This window comes from Corticium candelabrum, chromosome 13 (genome assembly GCF_963422355.1).
Source record: "Corticium candelabrum chromosome 13, ooCorCand1.1, whole genome shotgun sequence".
NCBI classification, from domain to species: domain Eukaryota; kingdom Metazoa; phylum Porifera; class Homoscleromorpha; order Homosclerophorida; family Plakinidae; genus Corticium; species Corticium candelabrum.
This window is the reverse complement of record NC_085097.1, coordinates 1,013,511-1,027,500: the sequence shown is the minus strand read 5'-3', so window position 1 is coordinate 1,027,500 and position 13,990 is coordinate 1,013,511. Positions and strand designations below refer to the sequence as shown.

General features: G+C 39.6%; 2 protein-coding genes across 2 annotated transcripts in view; both read right to left on the bottom strand.

Moving 5' to 3' along the window:
• LOC134189199 (cytosolic phospholipase A2-like) overlaps positions 1–10,390 on the bottom strand; it is a 21,197-nt gene extending 10,807 nt beyond the window's left edge. The window contains exons 1-9 of the mRNA XM_062657442.1: positions 10,102–10,390; positions 9,928–9,939; positions 8,636–8,724; positions 7,062–7,217; positions 6,550–6,654; positions 1,247–1,331; positions 872–1,176; positions 775–812; positions 164–287 (exon numbers count right to left, since the gene is read on the bottom strand). Coding sequence (XP_062513426.1) covers positions 164–287; positions 775–812; positions 872–1,176; positions 1,247–1,331; positions 6,550–6,654; positions 7,062–7,217; positions 8,636–8,724; positions 9,928–9,939; positions 10,102–10,390 — 1,203 coding nt within the window. The remainder of the gene's footprint in view (positions 1–163; positions 288–774; positions 813–871; positions 1,177–1,246; positions 1,332–6,549; positions 6,655–7,061; positions 7,218–8,635; positions 8,725–9,927; positions 9,940–10,101) is intronic.
• A 1,684-nt stretch (positions 10,391–12,074) lies between these two features.
• LOC134189198 (uncharacterized) lies at positions 12,075–13,588 on the bottom strand. Its single transcript, XM_062657441.1, has 5 exons — positions 13,511–13,588; positions 13,149–13,450; positions 13,029–13,066; positions 12,898–12,967; positions 12,075–12,104 (listed from the first exon to the last, which is right to left on the bottom strand). Exons 2-5 carry the CDS (start codon positions 13,437–13,439, stop codon positions 12,075–12,077), a joined length of 429 nt encoding a protein of 142 aa, XP_062513425.1. The 5' UTR covers positions 13,440–13,450; positions 13,511–13,588.
• Between the last annotated feature and the right edge of the window lie 402 nt (positions 13,589–13,990).

The window sequence follows — 13,990 nt, the reverse complement described above, 5'->3', positions numbered from 1 at the left end:
GCACGTGTTATTTAAATACAGTCTACTTAACTTCTTAAAGGTGAAAAGCCACAACACATCTGATCACGACAAGATATATACTTACATGCGCAACCAAATCCTCAGCGTCAAATGTATATAGCTCATCAATTGATCAATAAATGCATTATCAAAAAACGTTTACTTTGGCATTGTCTCCAACTCCTAGCAGAGACCTGATAGCACCTGCAGTTTTGTTCTGTCTTTCCCTCACTATTTCCTTCTCCTTTTTGTGAACGTCACGTCCAAACCTCACGTCAGCCGTTGGTCTACAAAACACAGATCAACCAAGTCAAACCAAACGATATCATACCATTCGGCTGCTTTGAAATGAACTCTCAACAAACTTCTTCCTTCAGTTTAAGTACATACGTCACTAATTAGGGCAAGTGAAGCAAGAACCGCACTAAATAATCACGACTAATGCGTACACGTCTAAAATACTTATAGTAGCTATACAACGAAATGTTTCATTATTTTAAGACAATCAAGATGTGGTGCACATACACAATGTCACAACCCAAAAACTACATGCAGTTCTCGCTGACACGTACCCCATTCAATACAAGAATGATTGAATCTCAGCCTACAACTACTCTGTACTGTACAGTACATGTCTGTCTGTTGCATGGTAAGTATGCTCTACACTCCGTTTTCTCTCTAGTTCATTTACGGACTCCTAAAAGCTTGCTCCTTATTGCAACTAGTTATATAATCTTGCTAATACTAAAAATTTTATGGTAGATTCTAGCTTACAGCCTTATCTGCAAAGAAACGTCCAACTCTCCACCACCCTGTAATCATAGAATAGAATTATTATGGAGATTAATAAGAGAATACTAAATGCACTTACGTAAACTGGAAACGTCTGTCGATGAAATCCTTTTCCCATTTTTTGAATATCATTCAATTCAATAACAATAGGATCAGTCAATGCTTGATCCATCACATAGTTGGAATCCCAGATTGTCATTTCTAGTTGCCCTAGTCCTTGACGGGAATCAATAAGAAATGAAAGTTCTTCATTCCATTCAGGATTCTCTGTGTTAGCCCTAAAGACAGTGTTCTGTGTGGCTGCTTCTTGTGCCATTCTCCAAGGCTTAGTTACGTGCACTTGCACGTAAGAATCCATCACAGGGTCAGTCATTAACTGAGACACTTGAAACACAACAAACTGCTTTAATACACCCAACATACCATATAGAGTACAACCAACAAAGGTCCTTACATTTCTGATAAAAGGATTTCTGCAAGTGACGGCCTTCGTGAATAAAGACATCCAAACGACAAATGTATTTCTCTGGATATAACTTCTGCACAAAGTTAACAATGTCAATGTACATTATAAAGCAAATGAAATACCAAGATTATTACAATTCAGTACAGCAATACAAGTACACAACGGGTATGTACCAGCTGTGCACGGCTATCTATATGCACACAGTGTATTCTGATTCTAGTTCTATACTTAATATAGGACAACAACTCATCTTAGCATATTCAAACAAATTAAGCTACCCTATCTAATAAGACAATCATCAGTCGCAGTACACGATATCTTTGTCTGTTTGTGTCTAGCTGTCTGTCTGTCTGTTTAATACATACGTTTCATTTATCATAGCAGCAACACTAACTACAACTGGTCCGGCAGCCCTACAGAAGCTGCCAACAACTACAAAAACAAAACTAACCCAAACCATTTGTTTATCATATAAGTCAAAATCTAAGACTCGGTGTCTATAGAATGGTGAAGTCTACAGACATTTTTTTGGAATCACTCACATTGCATCTTTGCAAAACAACAGAATAGCATCTTCTCCAAAAGATGTTAAAAATCCTGACTGCTTCTTCTACCATCTTCAGCTGCTAACACTGACATCATGTAGAAAAACTGGTTTGCTCTTCATCCCCATTGACTGAAATGCTCAAAGATTAGAGAAATGCAATCAGACTTAATCCCAAAGATATCTTTCCTTACTATATCTTAATGCCTTTTGTTGTTTCCTCTTTGCTGCTGCAAAGTCATCCTTTTCAGAGCAAGCAAAGAGGAAACATGCAGAAAACATGTTTGCAAGCCATGACGTCCTGGTTCCACGGATGCACAGAGAGAAATATCTAATTGCAATCCAAACCAAAATGGAATTGAAAGCAACTATTCCAGGGTGTAAGTTGGAACTATCATAGAGATCTCAAGCTTTCTCTGGTAAGTGTCCCTTTGATGTCTGTCTGTCTATTGTCTGTCTGTCACAATCCATTTATTTAAGGAATATAGTCACTATAAGTCACATGAACGCAAATTACATAATGATGACCAGCGACCACAAACTGGTCGCCAACAAGTAAAGCAACGGTTAGCAAAAAACTAACTGATTTCTATAGAAGCCAGCATTTACGTCTCACACATACTATACGCAAGTTAACTGAGCTTTCAGAAGACAGACCTCTTGCATTGCAATGCTGCAGGTAACAGATAGACATTGACTGTAAACGATTTTGAAGTCGTGGCCATTCTTTTTGCCTTCTTCATCTAACTCAGACAGTTTTCAAGAAATTGGCTCCACCACCGCCAACTAAATTTCTTGAATACAAGTGGAATGCACTTGGAGGCAATTCCAAAGACACTGATATCTTTCCTATATTTTCAGATTTCTGCTGTTTTATCTTTGTTGCAAGCTGTACAACAACCTCAGATGCTTGAGCTCCTAATTGAAAGGGTTTCCTTTCATGAGACGTACGATCACAGATTTTCTTTTGCCTTTCTTGGCACTCTTGAACTTTGCATTTCAGTAACTGCTTACTCTGATCTTGATGAGCAGGTAATTTTGGCACTAACATATTGAGAGAACATCAAAGTTCTCTACCCAGTAAGAGTTTGGATGGACACTCCCAGTATAGTGTCATGTTCCGAACTTCTGTATACCATGAGAAATTCAGTAACAACGTTTTGCAGATTTGCTCCTGGTGTTTCTAATCCTTTTGGACTGCTCTCTTAGAAGACTGAATGAATCTTTCCGCTTGTCCATTACTTTTAGGGTGGTAAGGTGTTAAACTGTGAAAGATTCCTTGATGATTACAGAAATCTTTAAACTCTTTCACCACACACTGGGGCCATTATCCGTGATGGTTTGCTTTGGAATTCCAAAACTCGCAATTTCAATGTTTTAATGATGATATTACTTGCTTTGTTCCACTTGATCCAACTTGAAATTCAAATACCTCTGGTCATTTCGAATGGGCATCAACAACTATGAGCCACATGGAAGACGATTTCTGTGCAAGGCACACGCATCACAATTGTGTACCATTCTATCAATACCACGGTCGATTACCAAGTCACCAGATGTATTGGCAAGCCAGTTTACTCATGAGCTCTATGCCACTGTAGCAGGAGCAATTACCTGAATGCGGTTGTTTTATCTCTATGCTTCAATAGACATCCATCAATAATTGAAAGTTGATGTTTGCAAGAAGAATACAGTTTGGCGCTTGCATTCGATAACTTTGTTGACCATCCCTTCTGAATGTGTCGAATGATTTTTTTGTAAGATGGCATCTTTCTTAGCGTATTTCTGAAGTTGCTTATATATGACAATGGGTCCATTTTTAACATTTTGGGTCTCTAGGCTGGCCACAAACTGGTCAACTTCTTCGTCTTGTTGTCTAACTTCAGTGTGGAAAATAACGGTAGGACATAGCACAATGTCCCACCAAATGTGTTGTTTGTCCGACCAAATACTGCACAAGTGTTGGGATGCGTTTGCACAAAACATCCATCTCTATGCAAATATGATAGTGTAAACCTTTCTCTTAGCACGTGATGACCTTTCCAATGGTGTAACTGTTAATTTCATAAATTTAGGAGCCTCCTAGCATGCTTTATCCAAAGAAAACCTCAGCTGCCTTTAGCACCATTTGTCCTTCTTGGAAGTTGGTTGTAAAAAATACATGCAAAAATGGCTGCAGTAGGAGAGGCTCTTAGTTATACATGTAACAACATACAAGAATGTCCTACCTAGGCTCAGTCTGTCTGAGCCAAAATAATTCCCTATTTTCCACACTGAACTTGATCGAAAGTTCCATCATCACCTATAGGGAGATGTGATAGGGTATCAGTGTTTCCATGACTGGATGAACTTCGATACTAAATATCGTACTTGTACTACGTTAGAGAGCCCATTCAGTCAAGCGACTGCTGTTTCTAGCCGGAACTGATCTTAGTAGCGTCAAATTTGTGACCAGTGGTCTATGATTTCTACGTTCTATAAAATGAAATCCCAGAAAACAGTGTCAAAACTTTTGAATTCCATAAATAATTGACAAAGCTTCCTTCTCTATTTGAGAATAGTTTATTTCAGCTTTTGTTAAAGACTTGGAAGCGTACTCAATTATTTGCTCCTGTCCCTCAGTGTTAGGCTGAGATATACAAGCTCCTAGTCCCTTTTCACTAGCATCACATGCTATAGAAACAACAGTTGATCTGGATTGTACATTGCTAGAACTGGTAGTGAGGTAAGCTTCTTCTGAATTGTGTTAAAGGAGCCTGCGACTTCACTGGACCAAACCCCACGCACATCTTTTCTCAACAGATAATTGAGTGGAGCTGTATGATCAGATAGCCTAGGAAAAATTGAGAAAATTAGATGACCATTCCTAGGAATGAACGTAATTCAGCTTGATTTGTAGGAATCAGCATGTCTTGAATGGCTTTTATCTTCTCTTGTGAAGGCTGAATACCATCTTTGTCAATGACATGACCAAGATATTGTACCAATGACTGAAAGAATGAACATTTATCTGTCTTCAAACAAAGGCCATGATCCCTGATGCGCTTTAACACTTAGACAAGTTTTGTAACTGTTCATCATCGGACCCTGTCACCAAAATGTCATCAAAGAAATTAGTGGTTTTTTGAGATTCTTTAACACATTATTCATTACTCTTTGAAATATAGCAGGAGCAGAGCTCACTCCAAATGGTAATCGAAATTTGAACTAGCCTTAATTTATGCATGTTTATCACTAAATATTTCTGACTATCCGAATCCAGTTCCCATACATATTCCGCCGGAGCAAAACAACAATTTGCAGCAATGTGTTTAATGCATCTAGATATAGATGAACAGTCTCACCAGTCTGTTGTAATTACTAAGCATCTGTGAAGATGTACCCACTCCACAATTGTATTGTATTTCTGTTTAGAGAAGCTGCACGTGTGCTCAACAAGATCAAGTAACCTCATATCCTTAATCTGTTTCGGTAAGACGGAATTCTCAAGCCGCAGACACAAATCTTCGTCTATGCATTTAATAAATAGATTCCGTTCAGTTTCTTTTGTAATCGGTGGTCAGTTCATCAAATCTCCAAATAATTGGAAACAACTTGTCCACCAGCTGTCGAATCTACGTAGAGCATCTCGACGGTCCTGGTCCCTGAATAATCCAATAGACTCTTGTAGTCTGTCAATAGGCAAAGCCAGAGAAGAACAAAAGGACAACCACCAGAACGATTAGGAGAGTGGGTATATAGCTTTACAAATAAGAATTTTTGAGTACAGGTGCTTTAATAAATTTGTTTGTGGGGGTGATGTTGTGGAGTTGTGTATTATACGGGATATGTGCTTTGTCGGTAGTTGATTGACTGAGTTACTTTGAGTTAAAAAGATTCTTGAGTTGTCACACATAGAGATCTCGGGGCTCCATATTCAAGGCTCACAAGCAATCCAACCAAAACACTAGTGATGAACAGATGTGATCATATGGGTCCTCCACCAGAACGGTTATATGTGTTCATATGGGTCCTCCACTAGGAGGATCCTAGTATAGTCTACATGAGAATAAAGTGTCTGTCTGTCTGTCTGTCTTTTACATATTTTCAAACATCAAGCTACCATACATCGCTGCTAAATCACAGAATTTACGAGTCCACAACTAATAAGTAATCTAAAAACAATACGATCTAAAGCTAAGATAAAACGCAACCACTAAAGAAAGCTAACTTAAACTAAAAAACTAAAGTCCTATAGTCAATGACTGAAAAATTGGTTGCTGAATGGTTCAGCACTCGCATCTTCAGCCTCGAGCAATGACAGTTTTATTATAGTAACCCTTTGCATTACATTACTGCAGTTGTATCAAAATCTCTTCTTCCAAAAATCCATGAACTCGCCAATGTTAGGTCTGCCAACTTCATCTACTGATCGTTCGCCTAGATGTTGAAGAAATTGTCTAGCTTCATCTCCCCATCTACAAAACTGCTCCATAACAAGTGGAATCAATTTTATAGATTTTCTCCTTTATATTTTTATATTTAGCATGTTTTCTCTCTTCTCGCTTTTTGGATGCCACTCCATCAACACTGCTCTATGTGGGGAAAATATCTGAGCTCCACGGATGAGCTAGGACAATATCTAAATCAATAACCCTGTTTCTGAATCAATGATGACTATATCCGGGAGATCATCAGAAGTAGTGTAGCGATGACGTAGCTCACGACGATGGTGAATTCTGAGACTTCGCAGGCATTCTGACCAAACCGATGCAATGCATTCGTGTGACCAAACAGGACCACCGTTGGTCTTGCAGGTAAGAAGATGGTAGCCGCTGTTGTCTAAAGGTGAGTTGCAGTTACAAGACTCTACCTATTGTGAAATGGTGATATATTGGCAGACCCAATCTCACACGGCACGCCAAGCGAAATTCACAAGGGTTGAGTGTGAATCCGTATAAGGTTGGTAGTGCATGCAACCATCCGCCTGTGCCTTTCCTTGGAAAGAACGAAATCTTGCTTCATCTCTTGCAGTTGGAGCTGCATCAAACAAGTTCTGGAAATCATCATTGAAATTAGAAACGGACAATCGATGTTGTAGCTTTTTAATTCCTTTGTAATCTGAGATCTTCTTGTTTGTTGAAAGGACCATACATTTGTTGAATGTGACTGGACAAGTCAGGAAAAGCCTTAGACACTTGTTTTAACATATCATACCTACTGATTGAATTGAAAGCATTACAAACAGTTGATTTTGAGAACAGTCCAATCTTGATTTACTTCTAGCATCAGACCAAAGTGGTGAGCAACAAGCTCATGCGGTGTCATTCTGTGTTGAGACTCCATGCTGAATAGGAGTAAAATAATCAGCAAGTGCTTCTTTCTTCTGTACGCAAATGGCACGAGCAGTACGTCAACAAGGTGCATCTCCAACACCTATAGGACGAACATCTCCATTAGGCTTAGGAAGAGCAATCAGTCGGGATGATGACATCAGCTTGGCAATTTCAGGAGGCAATACGCCCTTAGCTATAGCTGAACATGCGGAGAGAAGGCATTTTGCTGTGTTCTCATTATCGATCAATACACTTCAATAGTGTCTCAAGACAACAATTTTTGAATGACGTGATAATTCACTTTCCCAAATTCATGCTCATGTCCAACAAATGAATGCAATCACAAGTCCATTGCTGTACTTCAATGGTAAATCTGTCAGTTATTCCATCAGAAGAAGGGGTTCACCAAGGTGACCCCTTACGTCCATTCCTATTTGCTTTGTCTATACACCCAGTTCTCAATAGGCTTCAAAAGAAGCACAGCAATTTAACTATTTTGGCTTACTTGGATGACAACTTTGTAGTTGGCTATAGTCAACAGTGATAACTGATCTACGGAAAGAGTTTCAAACAATCAACTTGAAACTTTGTGATAGAAACTGTGAAATATATTTGCCATCAACCAAAGAGAATAATGAAACAGATTCTCAGTTCCCATAGTATCGTCTGGTGTTGATATCCTTGGGGTGCCTACTGGCAATGATTCTTATGTCCAGTCTAGATGTATCAAATCAGCGGCTGCAGGTGAAGGCCTTTGTTCTCAACTGCTCAAATTGAATGATCCTCAAAGTGCACTTCTCTTACTGCGGTACTGTCACGTGCCTACACTGAAAAATTTAGCAAGGAGTGTGCCTCCTCCAGTTTTACACCTAGCTTCTCGCATTCATGATCAGCTATCAAGAGATACTTTTGCAGCAATATTGGGGTTGAGTGCACTTGACGAGCTGACATGGAAGCAAGCATCTCTTAAGATCAAGTTGGGAGGTTTTGGCATTACAAACTTGACACAAATCTCTGCTGCTGCTTTCGTGGGTCACAGTGCTATTCAATGAGCACGATTCCTCAAAGATTTTCATCTAGAATAGATCTATGTGACAGCCTCAACTGTGCGAATCCACCTCCTTGCTATCAGCATCTTTGCAAGCCAATAGCAAGCCTTCCTTCCACTTTAGGATCAGATGAAGAGACACTCATACCTCAGTCTTTGTCTGGACTTATGGCAAATCCAGTAAAACTCCAAAGTCGCCTGAGCTCAGATATTGCTGAAGGGAATACAGCAACATGTGTTATGCAAGCATCCTCTGTCAAACATGCTGCAAGAATATGGTCATGTCAGGAACGTGGAGCAGGATCATGGCTTCAAGCTATTCCTTCAGCACCAAATTTGTTCTAAAGTCCTCAGAATTTCGTGTGGCAGCATTTTTTAGACTTGGTAGTCCTTTACCATATTCCCAGATTGTTACCAAGTGTGATTGTGGTACAAGCCTTGATGAAAATGGTTATCATCTATTAATTAACCTGCAAGTATGGCGGTGGCCCAGTATGGCAACACAATACAATCGTGTCAACTTGGGCTAATTGTTTGGGCTGTGTCTCCACTTGTTGCTCTTTAAACATGTTTAACGTTAAACATGTTTAAACTCTAAACATGTTTAGTAGACAGCGTCTCCACTTGTCCATTTATTCCAGGTTATTAAAAGAATTATCCGGGACTTTGTTGTACCGCGCGAATTCGTTTCTTGTGCACCAGACAGTCGGAGATCGTCTTCTAGTCGTCTGAAGAGCAATCACAGACACAAGTCTCTGTCTTTGCCAAAATGGCTCTCTCCTGACACTCTGCATCAGTCTACGCACTCTCTGACATTGCCTAGTTCTTTCTTCTTCCAATAGTCTCCAAAGAAAGAGAAAGAACAGCGCGAACGAACTAAAATCCATCGTTGTGGAACGCGCATTTATATCACATGACTGTTAAACCTAAACCACTTTCGTTAAACTACCTCTGAAACATGTTTAGCAAAAGCTGTTTAGGTTTAGAGTTAAACAGGTTTAACACTAGTGGAGACACCATTATTCTTAAACATGTTTAGACTTAAACAGGTTGTAAACATGTTTAAGCCCTAGTGGAGACGCGCCCTAAGACGAGTTAAATATTCCTCATCAAGTTGAGCTAAGAAATAGGTATACTTACTCTGAGAACACACCGGATATAACAATATACGATCCCACTGGACTCTTGACAAAAGACCTGGACATTTCACTTGCTCATCCACATTCTTGTGACATCGTACAATCAGCTGCCAAAATATCAGGTTATGCAGCTGAGTTGAGAGAAAAACGCAAAATGACAAAATATGGTCAACAGCAGTCTATAGCAGGATCTGATACAACATGTATTCCACTGGTTTTTCAACACTCTGGCTTTTGGGGCCCTATGGCTGAAGACTATCTCCATAAGATCTCCAAAATTTCAAAAGATGCAAATGGAAAAAGCAGCAAAATAGAGTTTAGAGATTGATGGAGAAAGCTATTGTCTGTAGTTGTACGGTCTTGCAACTCTCGTGTGATTTTTAAAAATTTGTCGAAGTTGTCTAAGTGCAATTTTGATGATTTTCTGTATGATAAAGACGTTCAACATTTTGTTCATTGACTGTTATCGTTTTGCATACGTAAAGTTAGCGATTGTTATTGGTAGAGTAAGAGTTCAAATATAACAATCTGTCTGTCTGTCTGTCTGTCTATCATCATATATTTTCGAACACAAGACTGTATTACATTTCAGCAAAATAGTAAGTACTTAAGTTCAAATGTACCTTGTCCATAATCTACACACCATACACTTCACTAAGAATGAGCTATAAACTACAAGCATACAGCAACCCAGAGACAATCAGTGACTAAGAAACTGGGTGCAGTAGGACATGAGCTTGTTGACACCACCACTGCAAAGTGTGGAACTCTTCTTCAGAAGGACTTTGGCGTTACACTTCTGTAGCTGTCCTGAGAATCGCTTCCTCCAATAGTCAATAAACTCTGGTGCATTTGGCCTTCCAATTTCGTCCAATGAATGTTTCGAAAGATTTGCAAAAACTTCTTTCCCTCTTCTCCCCATCTCCCAAAGTGTTCCAGGACTAGAGGAGTGACTTTGACCATTGATCCACCAGGAAGCCTTACCTTTCTGTATTTATCCATTTTTCGTTCTTCTCTTCTTTTTGCAACTGCACCATCTTCCTTGGCTGATTTAGGAAAGATGTCTGAACTCCATGGATGGGCCATGGCAATGTTTAAATCAATGTTGGTTCCTGTCTCAAGGTCGTAGACTATGATGTCAGGTCTGTTGTCCGAGTTGGAGTAGCGATGTCTTGGCTCGTGTCGGTGATGAATATGAAGATCCTGTCAGTCAGACCATACTGATGCAATGGCCTCGTGAGTCCAAATAGGAATAGGACCGCCCCTGACTTGCAAGTCAGAAGGTGATAGCCACTGTCATCTAGCAAGGTCCCGCAGTGGCATTTAGGAAGCCACTCTGAAAGGGGAAAGGACATTCCAAGTCTCAAAAGAGATGGCAAGCGATAGTCGCAGGAATTGAGTGCAAACCTTTGAGGGCTCGAGATAGAACTGAGCCAAGCCCCAGCTCCTTTCCTTCTCTCGGATGGAACGAAGTCTGGAAGCATCTCATGCTGTAGCTTCATTGTCAATAAGACTTGCCGACAGAGACTCACCTTGAGTTTAGATAGCTGATATCTGTCTGTCTGTCTGTCTGTCTATCCGTTATTTGAAACTGTCAAACATGATTCTGGTAAAATACTACTATAGTACCACATTAATCAACTATTACATCACTGTAGCTGAAATTAAATAATAGCTTACAGTGTTCTCCCCACAACCGGTGGTACCAGCATGTTGCCAGTTGGAAGAGAAAACTGTCAGTCGAAACCTTAATTGGACTTGCCGGTTGTGACATAAACTTTCCTACTCCGAGTTGTAGGGTTCCTTTATGGTCACTGTCATAAATAACACGCTACAACGAGACTGGCGTACCAGGGGTGGGTTTAGGCAGGACACGAGGGGCGTACACCCTCCTTCAGAATGTCATTCGATCATATTCTTACAGTGTGTAACAAATACAGTGTGTAACTAATGCAGTTGTTGCAGCAAGCACCTGTTTATACATACTGTATACACAGCAAATATAGCTAGCAATTAATCACTACAAGGAAACATACGGGATATGGCCATACAGTTTTTGTGTGTACAATCTGTGTATGGGTGTACCAATCAAAATCCATTTCAGGTTGTGATTCGCATGATGAGACAAACATGTGCGTTCAAACCACGTCTACAAGAAAGGAAAGGAATTAAGCCATCAGCACCTCCTTCAGCTAAATTCTGATACTGCCCATGGGTACAGTATCATGTACGTATTGTACAATTAACTCAGTACGAACAATGTCCGGGAACTTTAGGTACTATCTGGGATAGGCTCTGAGTGTGTACACGGCTGGATGCCAAGAAGCAAAGAAGTGTAAAGTTGATGTGCATGCTGCTTTAACCATGTGGAGTTCTACCCAACTGTGGTTGATTTGTTGAAAAGATGACACGATGCATCCTGCTTCTGTAAAGTTGTTTTGCAGCACCTGCTGCTAGAGGTATAATGGAATTGGAAGACCAAAGAAGGGTCGACACAAGTGGGATGCCAAGTACAACAGTGGTTGTACTTGTCTACTAGTCTAGAAGGTCTTCTGAGAGTTTTTCTGACAACTTAAGAGTATACTGTTACAGTGTATGCAATGCTAGACAGCTAGAGCATAATACACTGTATATGCTAGGGTATGCGTCCCGAATACTGACACTCATGACTTCATGTATAGTTGAATCATCAATGAGTTTACCAAAAATCCAAATATTTAAATTTGAAGGATAGTCTACAAAATAGTCTCTGAGGAGGGCCGGGTCTTCATCAAGTCTTTGGGCCGGTTGAGAAAAATTCCTGAAGAGAACACTAGTTTATGTTTAGCCAGTGGTCAATGCATGCTTTTAGCAGGTTGATACATCATTAATTAAGTAAAAGGTACTGTAGATATACAAATATACCACTCTTTGTTTTCTGATTTGGCTCTAATCACTAACGCACTTCCTGTTCCCAGAAACGTTTCCAGATCTAAACCTCTTTCTCTTCACTTGTATGTCTCAGCAATTAATTAAATCAATCAATCACCGGCCATAAAAGGTTAATGAAAGCGACTATGTTTATATTGACGTTTATCCCCTACCGCCATTTAATTGTCTCTTGACTTCTCATAAGCATACGCTGGCATCATCAAGCACCCTCAGCATGTCAATCAATAAAATTTCATCAATCTTTTAAGTCTATAAAAATATAAACTTCTGCATCTTAAAAACCATAAGTACTAGCTCAGACAGTGCAAATTGCAATACGCAATGACCTTGTCTAGACCAATTGCAGAATATACTTCATTTGTTAGACACTCAACTGTGGCGTACATGGGAGGTTTACAGAGAGGTTTACAGAGAGGTTCACAGCCATCAGCAAAATATCTATGATATTATGATAACGACATAATATGTCACTGCTTGGTGACGCAAGGCAGGACCTGCTAATTTATGTCCAAAAATGCTCTTCCTTTAAATTTTTAACATTAAATTCAGTGATGCAATGACATCATAGCATAATCTGGGGTTCACGTTTGATCTGTAAACTAATGGATATGTACGCCCCTGCTCATACATGCAGCTATAGTATAGTACATTCTAGTTCATACCTTATCTATAGGTGATTGCTTAAGTCTCTCCTCTTCATCTACAATGTTCTCCAACCCTGTCTCCTCTTCTCTAGATGAGAAGCAATAAACCATACAATCATGCAAAATCAGCAAATTTGCTCAAAGGTCACCTTCGAAGTCGAAGTGAGATGTCCACTTCCCCTAATCCCTGCCATAAAATAGAAGTCAATAAACTCTTATCCCCATGATAAAAGCAATTGACCAACTAGCAACATTATAAAACCACTTACATAAATCTTCAATGTCTGCTTCTTAAATCCAGTTCCAATCTCAAGACTACTCAAGTTGATGACAACAGGATCAGACATCTTACTGTCGCTTATGTAGTTAGCATCCCAAAGAGTCACTTCAAGTTGACCTGGTCCTGTCTCTTCATCAAGAAGAAAAGAAAATTCTTCTGCTTTCCACTTGGGGTTCTCCTCGTTGTCCTTGCTCGAAGATCTCTGTATAGAGCTCCTACCTCTACTTGATGGATGAGAAACTTCAAATTGAAAGTACGGATCTACCACGTTGTCCATCATTATCCTAGCAACTAAGTTGACACCAAATTATAAATTATTTGTGCTCTGCTAGAAACAAGCAAAATGCATACGTTTTTCATATAAAGTCTTCTTGAGGTTGCGACCCTCATGAAGCTGAACATCAAGAGCAAGCTTCCCAAAAGCTTTAACATCCTGCACAAAATGCAATATATATATATATATATACATATATATATATATATATATATATATATATATATATATATATATATATTAGTAACTACATGCACATAAGTATAGATTACAGACCGCTGGCAAGTGTACAACTGAAATACGCCTCGCTCCACCAACGAGTCGGCACAAGGGCGAAGCCTGAGTGCTAACGAGCTGGGTGTAATGGGGTGTATTTCATTTATACACTTGCCAGAAGGTCTATAACCAGCTTGTAGCACCCCTAGCTTCGCCAGCACCAATCAGTCTCCAGTATTGGCTTATAATCAGTGACATATCCCACTTTTGCTACATATTGACCGGTCAATAAACCAGTAGCCCCAGGCAGCTATACCACCGATTTACTGATCTGTCAATAT

What these genes read in the sequence shown, in the direction of transcription:
- LOC134189198 (XM_062657441.1), bottom strand. Translation starts at nt 13,439, where the DNA reads ATGATGGACAACGTGGTAGATCCGTACTTTCAATTTGAAGTTTCTCAT. An exon ending in AGCAGACATTGAAGATTTAT is followed by an intron (nt 13,067 to 13,148) that starts GTAAGTGGTTTT and finishes ATTTTATGGCAG; the next exon opens with GGATTAGGGGAAGTGGACAT. An exon ending in ATCTCACTTCGACTTCGAAG is followed by an intron (nt 12,968 to 13,028) that starts GTGACCTTTGAG and finishes CTTCTCATCTAG; the next exon opens with AGAAGAGGAGACAGGGTTGG.